Source organism: Punica granatum, chromosome 5 (assembly GCF_007655135.1).
Source record: "Punica granatum isolate Tunisia-2019 chromosome 5, ASM765513v2, whole genome shotgun sequence".
NCBI classification, from domain to species: domain Eukaryota; kingdom Viridiplantae; phylum Streptophyta; class Magnoliopsida; order Myrtales; family Lythraceae; genus Punica; species Punica granatum.
The window spans coordinates 9319507-9342048 of NC_045131.1; the positions used below are offsets into that span (position 1 = coordinate 9319507).

The 22542-nt window shown below is 38.9% G+C and overlaps 3 protein-coding genes across 7 annotated transcripts; 1 reads left to right on the forward strand and 2 right to left on the reverse strand.

Moving 5' to 3' along the window:
• The first annotated feature begins 1411 nt into the window (after positions 1–1411).
• On the forward strand, positions 1412–5860 carry LOC116207504 (glycosyltransferase-like At2g41451). Its single transcript, XM_031540471.1, has 11 exons — positions 1412–1939; positions 2422–2571; positions 2734–2786; positions 3164–3272; positions 3361–3495; positions 3671–3715; positions 4085–4272; positions 4722–4863; positions 5009–5055; positions 5151–5238; positions 5349–5860. The coding sequence occupies exons 1-11, from the start codon at positions 1577–1579 to the stop codon at positions 5622–5624; spliced, it is 1596 nt and encodes a 531-aa protein (XP_031396331.1). The 5' UTR covers positions 1412–1576; the 3' UTR covers positions 5625–5860.
• A 244-nt stretch (positions 5861–6104) lies between these two features.
• LOC116207502 (folylpolyglutamate synthase) lies at positions 6105–12874 on the reverse strand. 4 transcript variants are annotated; one of them, XM_031540470.1, is made up of 18 exons: positions 12606–12739; positions 12427–12506; positions 11584–11746; positions 10999–11210; positions 10745–10810; positions 10478–10587; positions 10305–10365; positions 9759–9842; positions 9613–9669; positions 8750–8810; positions 8601–8647; positions 8369–8446; positions 7930–8088; positions 7359–7715; positions 7180–7258; positions 6915–7067; positions 6594–6784; positions 6105–6497 (listed from the first exon to the last, which is right to left on the reverse strand). In XM_031540470.1, exons 3-18 carry the CDS (start codon positions 11729–11731, stop codon positions 6438–6440), a joined length of 1923 nt encoding a protein of 640 aa, XP_031396330.1. In that variant the 5' UTR covers positions 11732–11746; positions 12427–12506; positions 12606–12739; the 3' UTR covers positions 6105–6437. The 4 variants fall into 4 exon arrangements, 3 of the variants coding, with proteins under 3 accessions (XP_031396330.1, XP_031396329.1, XP_031396328.1); XM_031540469.1 differs by lacking the exon at positions 12427–12506 and having other exon boundaries at positions 12606–12871; XM_031540468.1 differs by lacking the exon at positions 12427–12506 and having other exon boundaries at positions 12570–12871.
• A 4149-nt stretch (positions 12875–17023) lies between these two features.
• LOC116207130 (carotenoid 9,10(9',10')-cleavage dioxygenase-like) lies at positions 17024–22539 on the reverse strand. 2 transcript variants are annotated; one of them, XM_031539995.1, is made up of 17 exons: positions 21823–22539; positions 21338–21681; positions 21148–21218; positions 21030–21044; positions 20795–20906; positions 20539–20632; positions 20333–20395; positions 20104–20214; positions 19828–20012; positions 19593–19731; positions 19390–19507; positions 19205–19306; positions 18750–19004; positions 18551–18662; positions 18156–18355; positions 17835–18011; positions 17024–17548 (listed from the first exon to the last, which is right to left on the reverse strand). In XM_031539995.1, the coding sequence occupies exons 1-15, from the start codon at positions 21896–21898 to the stop codon at positions 18329–18331; spliced, it is 1824 nt and encodes a 607-aa protein (XP_031395855.1). In that variant the 5' UTR covers positions 21899–22539; the 3' UTR covers positions 17024–17548; positions 17835–18011; positions 18156–18328. The 2 variants fall into 2 exon arrangements, with proteins under 2 accessions (XP_031395855.1, XP_031395854.1); XM_031539994.1 differs by having other exon boundaries at positions 17835–17946; positions 18036–18355.
• Between the last annotated feature and the right edge of the window lie 3 nt (positions 22540–22542).

Below are 22542 nucleotides of genomic sequence, written 5' to 3' on the forward strand. Positions count from 1 at the left end.
CAAATATATTTTTAGAAGGTAAGATTTTATTTTTTATATGATTGGCGATGAATCCTAAAATTGTGGCGACGGTGGCCGGTGATGGAGCCCCATTCGCTCCAATATGCTTCGAACCTCTCTTCTCTCTCTCTTCTCTCTCGTCTGTTAATGAATGGATTGATATGAAAACTTGCTGGTTGGCTGAGGAATTAAGCAAAAAAAAAAAAACAGAGAGAGAGTAGGTTTTGAGTTACCGTTTGCTGAGGAATTAAGCAAAAAAAAAAAACAGAGAGAGAGTAGGTTTTGAGTTACCGAATCATTAAAAATTTGCCCCGTTTGGATTCAAAAAAATTTGATTTTAACTTTAACTTTAACTTTAACTCAACACACTAAACAACAAAAATACACGTTTCTCAAGTCAAATTTGTAATCACATCTCATTTGTCATTTTCCAAAATCAAAATAACTTTAACTCTGAATCCAAACGGCCTAAAGTCCATTAAGTTAAGGAAGTTGTTTTTTTTTTAAATATATTTATCAAATAAGTTAAATCCAATTAGGTTCTGAAAATTTATTTTGAGCACTTAATTGATGGCATTAAGCACAACCTAAGTTTATTATGAAAGGGCCTCATGATCATCCTCCAAGCGAACTCTTAATCTGGCAAGTAAAAGTAAATTTTATGGATTTCACTGAACGGACTTCATCTCATGGACTTTGAGTCGCTCTTCTAAGCCCACCTTAAACCATTCACTTTTTTTTTTCTCTGGATATGAGTCTTAATTAAGTGCAGTGCCATGAAGTAAAGCTTTTATGAATACTAAAATTGAAATCAGCAAAAAAAAAAAATCCTAAAATTGGTGTCAACCCAAAATAATTTATTTTTATGCCTTATTCTTTTAAATAATATGGATGTTTACTTAGAAGGTAAGTTTTTAATATTGGACGATGAAATTAAAGGAACTATTCTTATTTCTTTGGTAAAAAGAAGAAGAGAATTTGAAATAGAAACTAACTAGGTCAAAAAATTACCTTTTCTAAATCTTTCCTAGAATCACAAACAATTTCATCTCGGTGCGAGAAGCATACCTTTCACAAACTTTATGAAATCATTAAAAGAATTTTTAAATTAAACAAAGTGATATATCGCCTTATTCATAAATCTCAACTTCACGCCCACCGGGGTATTGCTCCGATTCATATTTGACCGCCGGCGTGAATGACTCTCTGTCAGTCGTGGCATATGCACGATTTCAACCTATGAAAGTAATCGATTTCAAATCAAACTAATTTTTATTTTATAGATCTAAAGAGTTATGCCCTTTTTTTTTATTAGAAGATAGTGAAAATTATTAATTAAGGAAAAAGGAAAAAAAGAGAAAAATTAAAGGAGAAACTGAAAGCCGGCAATGGCAATCAAACACGAGAGCTCATAACGACAAAACGGCCTGCTTAGTAAAAGCCATCCTCCCTTTGCCTTTTTCATTCATCAGTTTCCTCTTCCTCTTCTTCTTCTTCCGGCGATCGACGAGACGTTCCTCCATGCGCATTTGATGCGCGAACCCTTCACCGGCAGCTCGTCTCGCCGCCCCTTCCAATGGCGGGCCGCTACAAGTTCGCTTCCTCCTCCTCCTCCTCCTCGTTGTGGTCATCTTCCCCGTCTCACGCCACCTTCACCTCCCGACTCCTCCTGCTCCTCACCCTCCTCCCGTTTACCCTCGCCTGCTTCGCGTTCGTTCTCCAGTGGCGCGGTGGCATCCCCGACCCCATCAACCGGTGGTCCCCCGACCCCCTGGTGTTTCCCGGCATGGGCTCATCCCGCAGCACTAGCAGTGTCGTTGACGACCCCGTCCGCACCTCCAGATCCGACTGCGTCGACGTTCTCGGGCAGAGTCGCTCCGCCTCCTTCCCGTATCACCGGGACTGGAAGTTTGACTACGGCTCGGATCTGCGGCCTAAGGTGAGTCCTGGGTGGAGCTCGCGTCGTGCATTATGGGATTGCGTAGATACGCTTCCGTATGCGTACGCGTACATGAACACGTACTAAAGGCATTGACAGTTATCTATCGAGTGTTGATACGTTGAGGTGACAGATTTATGCGCGTCTCTTCCTTGCGTGATGGGTTTGATTTCTTGCACTCTGCCGATTTCTACTCATTCCGCCGTAAATCTTGATACACGATTCATTCACACCGACACAATTGAAATGTGAAGTATTCACTTTTATCGTAATAATATGCATAGCTGAAGCTATTCAGTTGGCCGATTGATTGCTCGACTATTTCCGACTTAATCGTGTTTGAAGCAAGCCCCTCGGCTTCTTGCCACTTCCGAGGTTCGACCCGGAGAAAAAGAAAAAAGAGAAAACTTTACATTGAGGGAGAAAATTTGTAATTTTTTAGCTTTAGTGGTCATTCTTTTCATTTTTTTGTTGGAATCCAGATATGCATTACATCGAGCACTTCTGCAGGCTTAGAGCAGATATTGCCGTGGATTTTCTACCATAAGGTTATTGGAGCTTCAACCTTCCTTCTTTTCGTGGAAGGGAAGGCTGCATCACCCGATGTATCCAAAGTGCTGGAATCTATACCAGTAAGTGACTGCTTCACTTCAAGAAGCAATGCCATCAGGGTCATGCTCTATTCGTTTCTGTTTCTTTTCATGCAAGTGATATTTGTGGACTCTGCTCTTTGTTCCTTCCTTTGGAGAAATGCTGTAAGTACCGATCTATAACCGTTGCGCATTTCATTTCAGGGGGTCACAGTGATATATAGGACCAAAGAGTTGGAGGAACAGCAAGCTAGAAGGTTTGTCACAATCCTCATTGTACTATTGCTGAGTTTCCTACTAAACTAGGATGACCATCGTTACCAGTGATCTATGTTATCCAATTCTGATCATTGAGTCATGCTGTTTAGTGGACTATGAAATGAGTTTACTTTAGAAAGGAGAAGGACAACTTAAATAATTTTTTTTACCCGAGTTCATCCATTACTGATCCTGTTGCTAAAAAACTTTTGGCCTATTGATCCCTACATGGGGTTTGCTCAGCTCTTGCTTAGTTGGTATTATCTTGTGCATATGACGCTTCTTGGAGAGGCACCTCTACAAGCTTTCATTTGCTTCTTGTTCTTTTATGTAAACATCTAATTGTGTTGTGTAATGCTGCCCTTTGGTTCTCCAGTCGTATTTGGAATGAGACTTGGTTGGCTAGCTTCTTCTACAAGCCATGCAACTATGAGTTATTTGTGAAGCAATCCTTGAATATGGAAATGGCTATTGTCATGGCAAGGGTCTGATACGATTTACCCTCTTCTCTGTTCGATCAGTGCAAATGTCATTCTGCATGTCCTAGTTTATAAAATTTGGTTTTCATTTCAGGATGCTGGTGCGGATTGGATTGTCCACCTTGACACTGATGAACTCATTCATCCGGCAGGGACTCATGAATATTCTTTGAGACTGTTGCTGTCACAAGTACCTGGCGATGTTGATATGGTTGTTTTTCCAAATTATGTGAGTTGAACATCATGAACTATACCTTGTAGTATTCGTCTTTAGGAAATCTTCCCTGGCTTAACTTCATTTGAGGGAAGTCATTTATCCATGAGTGTTTTACATGACTTCTTCATCACTGCTGTGGGGTAAAGTTATTTTCCAAATTGCAATTGATGGTTTGCTATTTCATCAGGAAAGTAGTGTGGAACGAGACGACGTAAAGGAGCCCTTCAGTGAGGTACGAAAAAGTTTATGGACTGATACAATTTCAGGATGTAGATGTTAGAGGTTTTAAGATAAACCAGTCTAGTGATTGAGATTATTTTGTGGTCCTATAGGGCACAGACCAAATCATTGATTTGTTGAAGGTCATGATAGATATGCTATCCAAATTATAGTATAACAGCTAACACTTGCTGAGACCACCATCATTTTGCACTATGGAGTGTGGGTGTTCTGTGTAGTTGGGTAACTAGCCTCCAGCTCACAAAATAATGTGCAGTTACATGAGACAGAGACTTAAGAGCCTTTTACCTTACTTTCAGTTGCATGAATTAGCACCTGCGCTAGATTTTGAGATGCTTCTATATATTTTATGTTTATACAGGTCTCCATGTTTAAAAAGAACTATGACCATCTACCAAAAGAAGTGTATTTTGGCAATTACAAAGAGTCAACTCGGGGTAATCCTAACTATTTTCTGACTTATGGAAACGGGAAGTCTGCGGCGCGTATTCAAGATCATCTTCGTCCCAATGGTGCTCACAGATGGCACAACTACATGAAAACTCCAAAGTAAGTTGAATTTACTCAGCTATTGTTTATCCAGCTCACAGCAGTAAGTTGAATTTACTCACAGCTGTTGTTTATACAGCTCACAGCATCGTTGCACAGCACATATATAGTAGCTACATCCAAAAGCATCAGAATTATGGATCAAAAGCATTAGAATTTCGGATCAAAAAAGTGAAATTTTTTCCCTAGGTTTTACAAAGCGTGGAAGCAAGCAATTTTAGCCAGTGGTTGCTGGTACCCGCTGAGATCACAATGGATCCATAACAATGTACAGCTGTGAATGCTGCCATCCACAATTCTTTTCTTCCAAGTCCCAAGGAGTGTATTTCACATTTTATGGGCATCTGCAGTTTCCGTGCACTGACATTTAAGTTTGTTCTGCTCTGTTTTTCTGCTTGCATATAAATTTTATTCAGTTGCAGAACATTATTATGTGTGCTCTGTTGCAGTGAGGTTAAATTCGAGGAGGCTGCTATTCTGCATTACACATACACGAAATTTTCTGATTTGACTTCGAGACGTGATCGGTGTGGCTGCAAACCTACAAAGGATGATGTTAAAAGATGCTTTATGTTGGAATTTGACAGAGCCGTGAGTTTTTGTTGGCACTGTTTCTTTTAATACAATATCACAATATTGGCAAAAGAGCCGGATTCTTGATCTTACCTCCATCTTTTCCACTGCTCAAGAAGGAGCCCTTCCCTTCGTTCCCTAACCCCTCTATCTTATCACGCAGGCTTTCATCATTGCATCAACAGCAACTGAGGAGGAAATGCTCCGCTGGTAAAAAGACTTGGAGATATTGTCCTTTCTATTATTACCAAACTGAAATCTTCGGATCCTAAAATCACTGCGTGTCTCTATGCATTCCTGCTTAGGTACCGAGAAAGAGTCGTATGGACTGACAAAACACTGAACTTGAAACTTTTGAAGAAGGGCATATTGACTCGTATATATGCTCCGATGGTGAGTACTTATGTATTCTGCGCTTGAAATGTCGAATCAACTACTGCTTGGAGCTCGCATGCATTGTTCCATAAACAAGAATAATAAAATCTCACATTATCATGTTACAGGTTATTGTGCAAGGACTGAGGGAGTCTGGCGTTTTTAGCTCTGTGATAGCTTCAGCACAGACGACTCTCTCCAAGGAAAAGTTCCTGGAATCTGTCAAGCCTAGCAACTCCTCTACGATGGCTGATTCCGGAGAAATCCATTCGAGAAAGATTGGCAAGAAGAAAGAATCTCAAGCAACTGCTAGAAGGATCCTTAACTACATGAACAATTCTTCTCATCCTTCAGCAATCCCACCATTATCCCCTCCTGACTTACATAACTTCGACCGAGAATAAGGCAATGAAAGATTGATTACTTTCTCACCAATCCATTTGCCTCCATTGCTCAGAGCTTGCGGGCTTGCATGTTCTTCCCGATCCTTTACCCAAGCGTAGGTGTACATTTTAGGCATTATAGCTGATTCTTCTTAGGGAGGCAGAACGATTTTATACAAGGGGCACATTTTTACTTAGTTTGGTCCCTTTCTTTCAACTCAGAATGCATAAGGTGCTTGCCTGATACAGTTTACAGATACAGCCTTTTCATTCATGTTCATGCTGTTTCAGCAACGGGTGATGATTTTTTGTCCATCCCCCAACTGAAACAGACAGATATTCATTCATGAGATATACACACATTAGACCTGCATTTCTATTGAAATTGAGGGCTTCAAAAGTGCGAACTTCACTGTCTTTATCCTTAAAATTTTTTTTCGAGCAATGTGTTCCTAACCATTGTTATATACACAGAAACTGTCTGAATGGTAAAATTTCATGTTACAAACACAAATGACCATTATGATGTCAATAGTGTGGACTTTCATATTGAAGCTAGGATTTACTTGAGTAATGGTCCAACATCCTTTTCTTACGATCAATCAGTTGGAGAATTGTCTGATAAAGAATACTCTTGTTACATTACTCACCATTTTAATCTTGTTCAAATGATGAGGCAATCTATGAACCTGCCCCGGTTTTGGAGCAGCAGACCTTAAGCTGTAATAGTTTATATTCCGCTGAGATGAAACAATTATTGAAGAATGACAAACTGATGAATTTGTGAAAGAATGATACTCTGGATTCTCCTCTGAGGAATACGTTGCTCTCCTATCATCTCCTCAGTAGCTTTAAAACATCTCCCACAAGATGTAACGAGCCGGTAACGAGAACCTGTACACACGAATGAGTCTTATAAGACTCGTAATTCCCGATAAACATTTAATTTCCTTAGACATAGCATAACCCCAAGAGCTATGATAACTTTACCTGAAGACGGAGAGAAGGATTTTCCTTAACACAATCTCTTAACCACTTTATTGTCAATGGTAATGAAGGCATAACCGCACTGCAGGAAAAATGTTTGTCGGGAACGCAGTGCGTTGTATCTTCATAAAGAAAATCACGGGGTGGCAATAACTCCAAATCATCCACCTCATAACTTTTCTCGAACATGGGATCTGTTTGAAAATTGACACATAAAGATTGATAGAGTTCATACCTCGTAGGCAAAGATATTCGTGCACTTATATTAAACTAACAAAAGAAGGTGGTGTTACTCGGTGGATAGAATGGAGAAGTGGGAGAAACCTTTCCCATGGATAATCTTCTCCCATATTCGTTGGAGACTGAACTGCCATTTCAAGTCCTTGGAAGATACATTTGAAGGAATCGTGACCCCGGAGGTAACTTTGTTATAGGTTGACATGTTGGGGACAAATAAAGCCTTCGAGAAATGCGTCCCTGAGCAAAGACATTTATTCGTTTGGTTCAGATGTGCTAACATGGACAATCTCAGATGATATTCCTGGCCTACTTAGCTGAAGTAAGATCCTTCTTTTTAAAATGGAAGTACCTGATGAAGCACATGTGTTCACAAGTCGTGGGAGCAAAATATGTGGGTCTCTAACTTCCATGCAGTTGAACAAAAGAATCTACGGCAAGATCAGACATATCAAGGATTGAGGGAGAGCCTCATTATGGAATCAACAAACAGAACTTCAGGAAAACAATTACTTTAGAAGGAATTTGTACCTGCTTCGATACCATGTTAGAGCCGGAATCCGTTTCTTGTGGGATGAAACCATTTCGACCGACCAACTTCATATGTTTAACCTCAACGGAAGAAGGTGACGTCAAGTACGCTGATGTTTTGCTTCCTTTTGTGGCACTAGAGAACCATTTGGCACAAGCCTCCATGCTTTCGGGACTATGAGCTCCATCCAAGTAAAACACTAACTTTGCCATAATATTTCTCGACGAATTCATTGAGCCATCAAGCATTACAGGTGCATCATGGACAACCTGAGCTCTCCCAGAAAGACGAGCCGTTGAAAGACCTCTCAGGAATGTTTCTGGGATGTAGAGTTCATCTGTCTTGCCATCCTCTTTCTAAGTCAGGAAGCAATTGATTGAATCAGTCACTAAACTGCCTGTTCCAGGAAATAAATGGACCAGGATTCACCACCACAATAAGTTACAAGACCGTGATTGCAATGCAGAATGTCTGATTGAAGTTTTAATAAGTTGTTAAGATAAACAAAGTTTCTTGGTTATGCAGAACTCAGAAAAAGTAAAAGAAGATGCTATAACGTATAAAACTGACCTTTCCAATTAGATCAGCCCAATTTCCGGTTTTCTGTAGCCAACATTTACACAGTGAAACAGCAAGCCCAGCATTAACGAACTGATGGTCACCGGAGAGGCCGAGTTTTAGTCCCTCCCACCTTTTATGGTCAAGAGGCACAGCTATATCCAAGGGAATCTGCATTTTCCAGCAAATATTCATATCAACATCTAGCAGCATAAGAGCACCAAAGTTTCTCCATTTAGAGCACCTGCAGCTATTTAATCGGATTTCTTACACAGATGAAGAACAAGATAGCAAAACCACTAATATAGCTATGTAAACCAAAAATTCACTGAGAGAATCGGATTACCATCAAATAGAAGCTTTAGCTATGTAAACCAAAAATTCATGATGCTCATTATTAGCAAAGATAATAATCAATTGATTTGAGCAGTGAACTGAGGAGAATAATTACCATCAAATTGGAAGCTGTTTCCTGAAGAACATCCATAGCCTCGGAGAGTTGAGGTGCAGTGAAAGCAGGTACTCCAGGCTTCAGGAGCAGGGAAGACATAACCCAATTCAGAAAATAGTAGAAAATGAAAACTGTTGACGTAAATGACCAAGACAGAAACATGAGCATGTGACTTTCTTTGAAACAAACATTCATGCTTATTTGAGTCTTTAAGAGTTTAAGGAGGTTCTACCTTGAAAATCCCTGCCTTGTGTGAGGCGATCTCTCCAAGGGTGTGTCCTGCAAGATGATACATGACTTCAAGGTTCAGGATAAATTATCATTGATAATTAAATGGGAAGATGGATTGCCTTAGAAAGAACATGGAGAAATAAGGGTTACCTAATGTTTCCATGTGATCCATTCCTAGAGAAGTAATGCCACAGACAACAGGTGCTTTTATCTGTAGAGTAGACACTAAAGTCCATAATTATTGTTTTGACTGAGTTCCATTTCTTTTTTTTTCCCCAAGAAATGATTTTGCCAAGAGGCCATCATAGACTTTTGTTGTGCAGTTGGTCGAAAACTCTTAAGTCAACAGTATCATTTTCAGCCAACTAGTCCATTTACCCATAAGTTCTTCAAAATAACTTTTAAACCAAGCTCCGGTAAATTAATCTGAGATGTACGACACCTTCGCAGGCCCTACAGTACTGAGGCCACTACCCTACCCCAAGCTGCCAAAATAGGAGGCAACCAAATGCATCTACCATCTAGCAAACCACCAAATGTATATGTGAATGTGGCTGATGCCAGCCAAAGCTCTATGGCATCGTCTGCCACCTTTATCGACCTCAGCTTAAATATTGCCACCCCACCAAGGTGGTTGAAGGTGGGCTCCAGTAATGACAGCAATGGCAGAAGCCAAAAGGGAGGTGTAGTGGACTTTAGAAAGTTGACGGCTATCGAAATAAAAGATGATAACTTTCATATCACTCTGCCAAGCACGAAAGTAATAAACTACTTTAAAAAATTACTTGCCCATTTCGTCAAAGAAACCAATGGCGTCAAATAAATGGATCTTATAAATGCTTTTTCTTAAATCTACATTCTTGACTGTACTCATTTCTAGAGAGAATGAGTTATGAGAATCAGTGAACTATAGTGAAAAAAGAAAAAGAAAAAAGAGAGATACTAGGGAAACAGCTTTGAAATTGAACATTTCCAGAACAACTGATTGAGGTAATAGCAGAAGAGATGCGCACCACATTGGTAGAATCCCTTTTACCTCCAAGACCAACTTCAATAATAGCAACATCTACCTATAAAAAATAAATACAAAAAGTCAGATGAAAATACAAATCATGAATTGCCAGTACTTCAATGGCAACTTAAAAGTGTCAGAACATACCTCCTCGGATATAAATACTTTAAATGCCAATAAAGTAAGGAATTGAAAGAGGGGAGGCATTGGCAGGTCGTCTGAAACTCTTTCCTGCAAAATAGAAACTACTAACTCAAGAATTTCCTAACAAAGGGCAACTAAACAGCAAATAATTAAACTGATATCAATTTACTAGAGAACATATCACAGAGCAATGACAAAAAGATCTACTGCTTCGGAATCAATGAAGCTCAAAACATCAAAGTTTGATACACAGGCATCTCTATGGATACTTAAGCTGGCATTCCAAGGACCACATTTTTCATAGAGCATTTCTAACAACCTTACTTTCTGCCAAAGTTATGTATACAATTTCCTTGGATATGCACCAAAATTAATTAAACGGAAATTACACATTCTATACAAACTTGGAAGCCTTAATTCTCTTGAAGATCAGGTCCTCTGTCCAAAGAACTTAACATTTACTCTAGGCCGTACGACATGTAAAAATGTTCGAAATCACCAAACGCATGGATGATGGTTTGAGGTCCATACTGAAGAAAGATACTACACCTTTAGTAGATTCCAACAATCCCAAAAGTGAAGCAGGAACTTGTCCACGGATATGTCCAACCTAGACAAGAATGACATGGGATAATACAAGTAAACCGTCCCATGCTTAAATAAGGGCATGAAGAATCAAACACAAGTAACATAGCAGCAATCATAGTTGTGTTGGCACCGACCCATTTAAACGAATCCTTTCTCTCACTTCAATTAGATGGGGGGAAGTGAAAAGTCCAGTTCGAAAGCCACACTCCCGCAATATAGCCTCACAAAATGTGCAAGTGGAACCCTAAAACAGAAGTCGGCGAGTTAGAAGTAAAAAAATAAGTCTTATCTCTTAGATTATTATAGAACGTAAACCCGATAAGAACAAGTGATGCTAATATTAATAATAGTAAGAGACTGCCTCATCTAATGAATATAGCCCAAAGAAAAAAAAAATTTACCTTCCCTTTTGTTCCAGCAACGTGAATGATTTTCAGCTCACTTATCCTCTCCTCTAAACCTAGTATCTGCGGAGACAGTGTGGTTCAGCATAAACATAAGACTTTGATAATTACTCCTAACATTTCCTCAAAACTATCACACATAATTTTCCCAAATTTTGTAAGGTGATATTAGTAAAGGGCTATGTAACGAAGAAATAGAGCAAAGAGTGTGAAGAGAAAAATGAATGCAGAAATGAGAATAACAGGGGTACCTCGAGATAGATTGACATCCTTTCCAATTTTTCATACTTCCCGCCAACAGGTGATCGGTCTTTGCGATTTTGACGTGTAATGAGGGAGGAGAGTGCTTCCATGGCAGCTTCATATGATGATGAAATATAAGAATCTTGCATGCCATTCTTGAAAATTTCATCAGTTCCTGCCTTGTCAATCACTGGAGACGACATCTTAATATTACAACTTCCTGAAGCAACAGTAACAAGAGAAACTCAGGAACTCAGAGTGTATCTGCTTTCATGTATTTTAACTTAGAAATATGGAAACTAAGTTACATATTCTGTATGCTGTCTAGGTCATGAAATTCGGAAAAAATTGTTCAGCTTCAACATAGGTATATATATATATAACAAATGCAGGAGAACATGACAAAACTCCAGTTTAATGACCAATATCTTCCCAACACCTACGCAACCCTCATCATGTAAATGAAAGGCAGAAATATGTGACTGCACATAACCTCGAGCAAATTATGGTAGTCAAATCAATAGCAGGACAAGGAAGTTTTTTTTTTATCTATATTAACTGTTGATCTAGGGCTTGCCTCTAAATTAACTTACTTAGTACTTTGAGAACACTGGAGTCAACTGCAGCAGGTACATGAGATAAGTGGCATATATTATTGCTAAAGAAGAGATTTTTCTTTCTGCAGGAGTGTGAAGTTCCAAATAACCCACACTTCAGTTGAGATTTTGTGTGCACAAACATTACAGAACACAACACCTGCCAAAAACAAATGAAATAAGAGAGAGAGTTAAAGAGGCTAATTGAGATGCCCCAGGAGGATGCTCAAGAAAAACAGCTGGAATTATTATCTTCATCACCCAATATTTCCCCCTTCTTTGAATGCTAAAAAGTCCTTTCTCGAACTATAACTTCAACCAATCCATTACTAAAATGTTCAAGGGTACTGAGGTGCTCGAAGTCGATCTCCGTGATCTCAACCTATGCAGCTTACCAAAATAGCAACCTCGGTCCACACCTTACATCAAGGGCCCACAGACAAGAGTATTCCAATGGACTGCGCTTTTAAAGAAGCTTAATGATATCAATAGCTCTAAATTATTCAGCGTACAACATATGCCAAGTTTTCTCTTTTGTGGGAAATACATGCCTCAAGCATTTCTTCCCCCAAAATTAACGGAAGAAAGTGGCACATGCCCATTCCTCCATAAATAGCCATCAATCCCCAATCAACCAATCTAATCTCAAGCCGCGTCCAGGAGAAGCAAAACTGACTCTGACAGAAGCCACTCTTACTCACAAAGCGCATCACTCCACCAACAGAGCAACCACAAAAGCCATAACACTGAAAGCCCTTCAACAGAGCCAATTAGCTCTCCAGTACTAACAGTATCCGAGAATGACAGGACAAAAAATCGAAACTTTCCAGGTTGCCTAACCAGCAAAGAACATGGGGCAGAAGACCCTTCAACCGTTAGCCAATCGGAGTACCCAAAACACCATGAGCGCGCCAATCGAGCTACAGAAACACATATATGAGTAGAAGATGCAAGAACACACAGAAGATTCAAGAGATACATACGGAACACCGGAGCGGCCAAGCGGGGGGGTCACTAACCTGGGAAGCGTTGTCATTTATAGAGAGAAAGAGAGAGAGGAGAGAAGCTGACTCGATGGCTGAGCAAGCTAGCCGCGCCGCTTGTTCCTCGGCCTTTTGTCTGCCAAAAGCGGACGGCAGGCACTGTCCGGTTCTATCGTTGTACGGTCCGGTTCGGTTCGTCCAATTTTTTCCTTTTCGGTGTACACCCTTCGTCATCCAGAAATTCAACAGATTTCGACCAACCAACCCAGATGCGAGCCTGGTCAGTCGACTGAAAAATCAAACTCTCCTAATCATAATTATTATCTCATTCCATAAAATCTGAATATAAAATCAAATTCATGTTAGATACCAATTGAGTGCATTGCAAGTGAAGATAATATTATCACGTCAGGGGCCCATATTTTGGTCGGTAGACTAGGAGTGTTCAGAGACCCAATACGAGGTTAATATGGTCCAAACTCCTAGGAGTGTTCAGAGACCCAATACGAGGTTAATATGGTCCAAACTCCAAGGCGTGTTGCACCACCTGATATTTAAAAATTCAATAATTCTCAATTTTTTTTTGCATATCTAAAAGAAAAAAAGGGAAAACAAAAATCAAGGCCCAGAAAATCGAGCAAGAAGAGGAGCTCCAGCACCTGTGCAAATGGGCCCCCCACCATGAATGCATAAATGGGCTTTAAGTGCCCCGCATTATCCTTCTGGTGCATGATCACAATCTGATCATGTATTTATCATTTGTGATCATAAAAGAAATCCTTGGGAAAATCGGAACAGAGTCAGTCTGAACCACATAATCGACGATGTGAAGCTCTCGAGAGTTAACTGCACTGGTGTGGCTTGCCACCAATTTCAATCTTTTCTTCATGTAATCTAAAAGTTTCGCCTTCGATCTCCTTCTGGTGCATGATCACAATCTGATCATGTATTTATCATTTGTGATCATGGAAAGAATTTGTGGGTGATCCCTTCTATCTTGCCCCTGGAAAGATCGGATCACCGAGTCAGTCTGAACCACATAATCGACGATGTGAACTGCTAGCTCGAGAGTTTAACTGCACTTGGTGTGGCTTGCCACCAATTTCAATCTTTTCTTCATGTAATCTAAAAGTTTCGCCTTCGATCATTTTCCATGAACTTGACATGAAAAAATCAGGTCAGCGACCTAACCAAGCCGTGGTTTTTGATTACACATAGCGCCCTGGTTTTAAGAGTCAATGATGAGTTGAAGGAGTGCCACTTAAACATCTCATTCGTTTTTTTTTTCTTTGGAGCTTTTATTATTTAATTGTAAGTTTAGGTGCATGTGTTTGCGCTCAATCCCACACCGTCCATAAGAGATCAACTCTTCCAATTTTTATTATCAGAAAATGGGAAAATAAATTAGTGATTGAAATATACTTATGTAAACATTGTGGTATCAGAGTCTTGTTAAATTGAATAAGTAAATAACTATTTAAGCTGACTCTGATACCATGATAGAAATAAGTATATTTCATGATTTTTTCTACTTTTATATCTATTTAAAACTAATATATCGATATATTTTTTTAGGTGAAATTAATATACCTATATATTATTATTTATTCATAAAATGATATTATCATTTCTTCACTTCTAAATTCCATTTAATTCATCATTTCATTTTTTCTTTAATTTTTATATCCATTTAGACTAATATATCGATATATATTTTTTGGGATGAAACTAATATACCGTTTTATTATTATTCATTCATAAGCTGATGTTATCATATCTTCACTTCTAAATTCCATTTGAATATTTCTATGAATATATAAAAGTTTGCTATGATATCATGATGAAAATGAACGTATTTATATATTTCATTTTTAACGTACATGATTTTAAACCGATATTGTCATTCAGATATACATATTGTTCAACATCAATGATCAAATACAGAGAAGGGAAAAAAAAACATGGAGGGATAATGCTAGGCTGATAGTTTTCCAATTGCATAAGGTAAACTTTTATGGGTCTCAAGGGTCTTTCTCATTTCTTATAGTTGATTTTGTCTAATATTGCCAAGTCAGTGGCCTGGCTATATATTTGAGTGGGATTAGTTCACTGGTTTTGAGAGTCAGTGGTGATTGCGAAGTGTGCCTCATAATAATCTTTTTTTTTTAAATAATTTTTTCTTTGGAGCTCTAATTAATCTTACTAGCTAATTGTAAATTTATTAGGTGCATGTGTTGGAGCTTAACCCCACACCGCCAGATAAGAAAGCAACTTTTCCAATTTTTATGTGGGAAAAAACAAAATAAATATCAATGATTGAAGTATGCTCATGCACACAATCTGGTGTTAGAGCTATTCTTAAATTTGATGTATGAATGTTCTTTATTTCATCATTTCTTTTTCCAACTTTCATTTTAAATCGAAATTAATATTTAGTCATTTTTCAACTTCGATACTACCATTTGTTTGTTTTTAACTTCCATTCAAATATTCCAATGAATATTTAAGTTTGCTACGATACCATAAAAAAATGCACGCATTTATATTTCTTTCATTATTTAACTTACATTTTCAAGCTGATATTATCGTTCAAACATACATCATTTTTTAAACTTCCACATGTTCGAACACCAAAAAGAAAAAAAAGTATGTAATGATCCTATGGTTTGGCCTGCGAGGTCTCCAATTACATAAGGTAATTTGTATGTGTCGTAAGTTCTCATCCTTTTAGTTGATATTTTTTTTTTTTGTGTAAATTTGCCAAGGGATACTAATCATATATCCCCCTAAGTCCTTAACCCTTGGGTTTGGGGGTATCATCACCGGAACTTTAAGCTATATAGATAAGAGGAAAGGCGATAGTACTACATTTCTTACTCACCAAGAAAAAGACTAAGAGTGCGAGCTATTGCTCATGCTCAGTAGACATTTGGTAAGTACGGGGATATATGAGAATGAATGGGAGAGGAGCAAACCTTCGGTGAGCACGGAAAAAATAGTAATTCAGAGAGAATCATGTTGCAAAGTGCTCAATGATCCCGATTTCAATAGATAGATGAAGCAAAACGCTGATTGAGCTATCCCAACTTCTCAGCAGATTGGGTGGGTATTTTATTTGTATTTTGTAATTTCTTTTTATTTTTAAACTTTAAAAAAAAAAAAAAAAAAAGCAAGCAAGCAAAAGCAAGAAGAAGCTGAGCTCCAGCAAACTGTGCAACTAGGCCCACGCAAGCCCACCATGTATGAATAAGTGGTCTTTAGCTGTTCCTCGTATATCCTTGCATGGTCGTGGTATCTTCATGTATGTGTCACTTGCTATGATCGATGGACGGAGCTGTGCAATGCTGGCTTGGGAGCTTAGTTAACAGTGTTCAGTCGGGCTTGCTTGCTACTAATTTCGGTCTCTTCTTCATCATGTAATCCGAAAGTTTCGACTTTGATCATTTTACCTAAAGATCCCAAGTCAGCAGCCTGGCTAATGCCGGATTACACATCGCACCTTCGTTTTAAGAGTCAATGGAGAGTTGAAAGTGTGGCCACTTAATAATCTTCTTCTCTATTCTTTTTTGGAGCTCCAATTAAACTTATTAATTGCAAGTTTAGGTGCGTATGTTTGCGCTCTATCCCACACTGTCCATAAGAAAAAGGCAAATTCTCCCATATTTATTGTCAGAAAAAAAGTGACAATTATCAGCGATTGAAATATGACATATACTTATGTAAACATCATGGTGTCAGAGCCATGTTAAATTCAAAGTATATTTAAACCGACTCTGATGCTATAATGATAAATAAGTATATTTCATCATTTAATATTTTTTTAACTTCTTCATTTAAACCATACCGATATTATTATTTGTTCATTTCTTAACTGATATTATCATCTGTTCACTATTGATTCTGTTTAAGTACTCCGATGAATATCAATGACCATTTTAACTTATTTCACCTTTTAACTTACATTTTATATTAATCGGTATTATTGTTCAGACATACATCATTTTTCAACTTCAATGATCGAATACAAAAAAAAGAAAAGAAAAGAAGAAGCATAGATTGATGCTATGGTTTGGGCTGATTGGCTTCCAATTGCGTAAGGTAATTTTTATATGTCTTAAAAGGGGCATTCACCTTTTGGTTGATTTTGTGTGAGATTGCCATGGGATACTAATCATATGTTCTTCCAAACCACCGGGCGTCTTCGTTGAAACTTCAAGCTAGATTAGATAGATGAAGGCATAGTAATACATCTCTTAGTCAGCATGTGCTAGGATCACATCTGGTGGCCGTCACGGAGATATAGGTATGGAAGAGTTTGATTTCGCAAGAAAATCCTGAACCAGAAACAGCTGTAAATTAAAATCTTTTTAGCAATGCACAATGGTCCTCGTTTCATCAATACATAGATGGAATTGTCACATATGCGGAATTACGTGACTCATGAGATGCTGCAATGCAGGAAAAGAGACTACAAGTTCTTTGTCTCTTTGATCGCGTGAGGATGAAAGTAGTATTAGAACTTTAGATTCAATGCTGAAAACTGAAATCTATTACTTGCAGCTGAACTGAATCAGATGGAAATGCCAATTCTAAACTAAGGAAATATAGGAAAGTGACCACGAATGATGTAAAATTTCTTTGCTCAATGAAAAAGGCTCGAAACAATAGTTGGCAGGATTCTACATTACGAATCTATTTCGATGCAAGTGCACTTCTATATTACTTCCATACTTCATGTCATCTGGATAACGAAATGAGGACAGCTCCAAGGACTTCATTGACGTAATTTAACTCAAGCAACGGAAGCAGCTTCTGGTTCTGTTCCTTGAGTCCCATCTCTCTCCCTCCTAAACTTTCGCTTCTATTCTCGAAGAGGAAACTGGTTGAAATAATGATTCAGTCTCGAATCCATCATAAGGCGAAGCTTGTGCACACCCGGTTTTCAAGGTCAATCATACTTCTTGCTCCTGAATTGGTTCCTGTTCAGAAGCCAAATGAGTTGAAAGCTTGATGAGTTTTAAATTAATACTCACCCGAACTAGTGTACAAGAAGTACGAAGAAATGAAAATCACTAGAAATATGAGGCTGGAAACAAGTCTCTAAGGTGCATTCAGCTTCTCTCTCAAAATATCTCTCGAACTGTTAAGATTCTTTACCAAAAACTCGGCCATTGTCCGTTGATCAATTGAGAGGCCGTATTAGCAGCATTTTCTTTTTCCAAGAGTCAAAGCAATTGAAGAATTAAGATTCAAGTTAATACGGACCTCGGACACAAAGAGTGCGTGAAACCCATATGGGAACCGAGTAGGCAATTCGACCAAGGCAACAGGATCAGCTGACATTGTTCTTGCATCGATTACAATGGTCAGTGATTTTCTGCCAAGTCATAGAGATACAAGTTCACAGAAGGTCTCTTTCTCCAGAATGATTTGTTGGCAATGCTGGAAGGGGAAAAGAATCAATACCCGGAATTTTCGTATTGCAGAAAGAATATCAAGCATCCTATTCAGAAGAAGAAAAGCCGGGTTCACTGGGGACGAAAATGGCCTCTGAACCGAACCTGCCAGCTCCTAAGTTAAAGATACCTTTGATATCATCTTTTCCTGTCCCTGGTTCGGTGTGTAGATCGAATTTTGCAATCCCAGTGACCTTTGCAATGCTGCCCATGATTGCTCCATACACATATCTATGTTTCACCGAGCCACGACTAGAAAATTTCCTGAGTCAGACATCACTTGTGGGCTGTTTTGAAGGTCGATCATACAGCTTGCCCCCGAATATGCTCCTGTTGAGAAGGCAGATGAGTTAAAAAGCTATCCAGCATATGCTCACCCGAACTAGTGTGGAAATACAACGAAACAAGAATAATTAAAAATGCGACTGGAAACAAGTTTCTAAGGTGCGATTGAGAGCGGTCATATTAGCAGCTTTTTTCCAAGAGTTAAATTAAATGAATAATAACATTAGAATCAATATGGACCTCGGTCACAAAGAGTGCGTGAAACCCATATGGAACCCGATTAGGCAATTCGACCACGGCGACGGGCTCAGCTGACATTGTTCTTGCGTCAATTACGATGGCCTGTGATTTCCTGCCAAGTGATAGAGATACAAGTTCTCACAATTTTCTTTCTCCGGAATATTTTAATGGTAACGTGGGAAAGGAAAAAAATCAATACCTGGAATTTTCATCATGTGCAAAGAATATCAAGTAGCCATCATCTTCTTCAGATGAAGAAATGCCGGGTTCACGGGGGACGAAAATGGCCTCTGAACCGAACCTACCAGCTCCTAAATGAAAGACACCTTGAACATTTCCTCCAACTTTGATCTTGTCTTTTCCTGGCTCTGGTTCAGCATGTAGATCGAATTTAGCAATCCCAGTTACCTTGGCGAGGCTGTCCACAATTGCCCCATACACATATCTCTGTTTCCTGAATATCGAAATTTACAAGGCGCCAAGTGAAAAATCGCTGAAACTTCTGTATTTTCTTGTTGTTTTCAGATGCACATCAGACAACACAGAAATAAACTGGTTTCTAGGAAGTAAGATTTTTTCCTTTGTAAACAATTTTTCACCAAGTCTTCTGCAAAACAAACAGGCAGATTCCAATAATATATATAGGATTTAGACCTGCCAGTGTAGCTCTCATTTATCCGGGGAAATTTTATAGCAGTCTCCGATAACTTCTTTTGTGAAGCTAGTCCCGTTTTCATATTAAATCTCATCTCATATCTGCAGTAAGACAGTAACAACCGGGAGTTATGGGTTCAATTTCTATGTGTTGTAGAAGCTTGAAGAGTCGAACGGTCTCCTACAGTTCACTTATGTATTTTTTGGCATTTCCTGTCATTGCTCCATCAAGCCTTTCCAAATCTGGATTCTGGACACGGCAAGTGATCAGAACAACTTCGTTGCCTTCCTCCCAAGCGTTAGCTGAGCACGTGCGGGAAAATGAACTGAAGTAAATGGAAGAGCAAAAGAAGAACAATAGGAAGTGATATTAGTCGGTGGAATGCACCATTGTGAAATATGAAGCAACTTGGCAGCTCGAACCATCTGATTTGCAGCTCGTTCTCAGCATATCTTGGTAGCACACCAAATCGTGCATTTTTCATGCCATCGAATATGTAAGGAACGCTCTTTCCTTTCATTATCATCTGATATCAAAACTCCATCACGCGTCAGATTTTCCCAAAGAGAAAAGAAAGACCTCCTCACTTATTAAGTTAAAATTATAAGCTTAGTTATCTCACAGCAGGTCTGAGATACATTGGAAGATCCATGAAAATGGCATAGCTTTGAGTGATGGCAAAGTCGTGCATCATGATGTGCTCTGGTATTGTGATTGGCACCGGTTCATGCATGAACCCGTCTCTCAAAATAACTCGGTATGTGACATGTGGCGCCTTAAATGAGCAGCCAAAAGTGAACATCTCCCCTGTGTGAGACATATAGGTTATGAACCGAGAGAATTCTTCCATGTGCAACTTTGAACATGTGGTTATAAGGTATCATTGGACACAAGTTACCCGTGAAGGGATCGATTTTGGGATGCGCAGTAAAAGAATGCCCGAGTCTCTTTTCATAGTCTAGCATCCCAATAGTTTGCAAGTCCCCATTTTCCAAAATCTTAACCACATCTGGACAATGCCATTAAAAGGAGAATACTCAGATACTGATTGAGACTTTTTTTTTACTGTACAAGTACTGAAACAAGTGTTTTGGTTGTGAGAAAATATAGGGAAAGGATGATCTCACAAGGTTTATCGAACTCATGAAGCGCTAGAAGTTGTCCGTGGTGATATGTGAGAGCTGTATTACCTGGAAAAGGTTATGTCAAAACAATCATGTCATTAGTACATATATATACACAATTAGATTGGAAACTGTCGAGAATATGAAAGATTATCTAAATCGGTTGATGTACCAAAGCCTCTACTGGAATGGCACGTAGCAAAACCTACTTGTTCCTAATCCATATGAAATATCGAATGATCTGAGTCTCAGAATTTGCAGGATGATCATGAGTAAGCCAAACAGCCCCTTGAGGTCTCCCATCTGCATATTCAGCATTGAAATATTTATCTCTCTATTGTGATCTGCTGTAAAGAAACTGAGAAGCTGGCAACAATTATGGCCCATTCTGTATGGGAAAATTGTGGAATTATCCATTATTGTATAAAGTTCTGCATCCCTCCATATATAACCATGATCATATACCTTCAAGAATTTAGCACTCCGAAAGAATTCCTCCTGCTGAAGTCGGGATGTCTCCACATAGCGGGAGGCATATGTTGCTTTTCCATTTCTGATGCGCATGCCATGAATCATTCTGCAATCACGAAAAATTCTGACAATGATATACTCTTGTCATAAAAAAAGAAGAAGAAGAATATTTAGAAACTAATATTAGTTTTTGTGTACTGCATGACTAGAGAAGCAAGGGATTACGAACCCATCTCCATCAAACCTGCACAAGAACCAGAAGATAATCAGCAAATTGATTCGAAGAAGGAAGAAATGCTTTAAATCATAGGGTGTAATTTATCTTGGCCATGTTTACTCTATCATACCAATGGTATCCGGCAATGGGGGCAAACTTGGAGTTGGGACCGACCCGCATGAATTGTCCATTCAGGCACTCCTGCAACAACACATATGAGTGGTACACTGAATCGAGAAGAAGTTTTGATAAATGAAAGGAATATACAGATAGAGTTGTCTAGCATCATTCACTAGTCTTTCGATGATGTAAAGCCTTACAGGGATGTGTCCTCTGACAGGGAGGTCAGCGGTCGGAGGTGTTTCGATCTGTACCGGAGCAAAGTTTCCGGACAGATAATGCTGAGGGCGGGATGAGTCGTACATTAGCTTCACTAGCAGCTTCTCCACGTGATCAACGGCTTCCGAAATGGGCCCTTTGCTGTTCTTTGGATCCACTGCAACTACCCTCGGCCTGGCTCGACTGTTAAGAGTTGGCTTCTGCTTCTCATAATCCTCCTTGTCCTCCTTTTCCGCCTCTACCCCGAATGCAGCCCTCCCCGTTAATGCTGATAATGCCTTGTGTTGAGCTGTCGACCGGCTGGGATGGGACTTCGAGTTCATCTCTGCGAATATTTTAAATGCATCTTCAGTTTGCCACCCCAAGACGACATGATGAATTTTTTCTTTTAACGTTTACTTGGTCCTAATGAATATCACAAGATTTCAAAACAAAACATAGCACGAATATGTAACTCGTTAGTCACCTGTCTTCGAGTACATGCGAGGATTGGTTAAACCCGTGGGATATTGCAGGACATAAGAAGACAGAAGACTCGTCATGGAGAGGGACTGGCCGACAAGTGTCCGGTTCGGACTAACAGAACAGAGAAGTGAGAGTTGGGAGTTAAGTCTAGAGATCAGCAGGGGATGGAATGTTTATGCACGCATGCTTAAGAAAGAACGATGCTAGTAACTTATATTGCATTTGGTTTCGTAGTAAAATTTTAAAATCAGATTTTGATTTTGATTTTGAGTGGTATAAATGGGGCCCACCCTTTGACTTTGTATGAGTTATGTTGTTTTGTTATGGAAAAAAGTGGTATAAATGGGGTCCACTCTTTAACTTTGTATGAATTATTTTGTTTTGTAGTGGATAGAGTTAAGTTAGAATTGTGATTCTAAAATAATATTGGGAAACCTAACAGGCCCTTATATTATATGCTTAAGATATTTGAATGTCCGGACATGGAATGGTATGGGTTGCTCAATTAGCAAATCTTTGACTTTGAACACATGTTCCGCCAGCCTGGTATGACCTAGAAACATGTTTCTTGGTTTGGTCGCCATCCTATCGAAATTCTTCTGAAAAAAAAAAAGAAAAAGAAAAAAATATTATCAATAAACTGATTGGTAGAACAATTTAAAGAATTAATTGACATACATTCTTTTTCTTTTTTTATATTTTAGAAAGAGGCATGTCTGAG

Coding starts and splice junctions, on each gene's coding strand:
- LOC116207502 (XM_031540468.1), bottom strand. CDS start 12,803: ATGACGAAGGGTGTACACCGAAAAGGAAAAAATTGGACGAACCGAACC. Junction 10,811..10,998: donor GGATGTCAATCTATCTCGAG/GTACCCCTGTTA, acceptor CTGTCTCCGCAG/ATACTAGGTTTAGAGGAGAG. Junction 9,670..9,758: donor AAGTATTTATATCCGAGGAG/GTATGTTCTGAC, acceptor TATTTTTTATAG/GTAGATGTTGCTATTATTGA.
- LOC116207130 (XM_031539995.1), bottom strand. CDS start 21,898: ATGACGAGTCTTCTGTCTTCTTATGTCCTGCAATATCCCACGGGTTTA. Junction 20,396..20,538: donor TTCATATGGATTAGGAACAA/GTAGGTTTTGCT, acceptor AACCTTTTCCAG/GTAATACAGCTCTCACATAT. Junction 19,732..19,827: donor CAATGTATCTCAGACCTGCT/GTGAGATAACTA, acceptor TTTTGATATCAG/ATGATAATGAAAGGAAAGAG.
- LOC116207504 (XM_031540471.1), top strand. CDS start 1,577: ATGGCGGGCCGCTACAAGTTCGCTTCCTCCTCCTCCTCCTCCTCGTTG. Junction 3,273..3,360: donor TGGCTATTGTCATGGCAAGG/GTCTGATACGAT, acceptor TTTTCATTTCAG/GATGCTGGTGCGGATTGGAT. Junction 5,239..5,348: donor CTCGTATATATGCTCCGATG/GTGAGTACTTAT, acceptor ATCATGTTACAG/GTTATTGTGCAAGGACTGAG.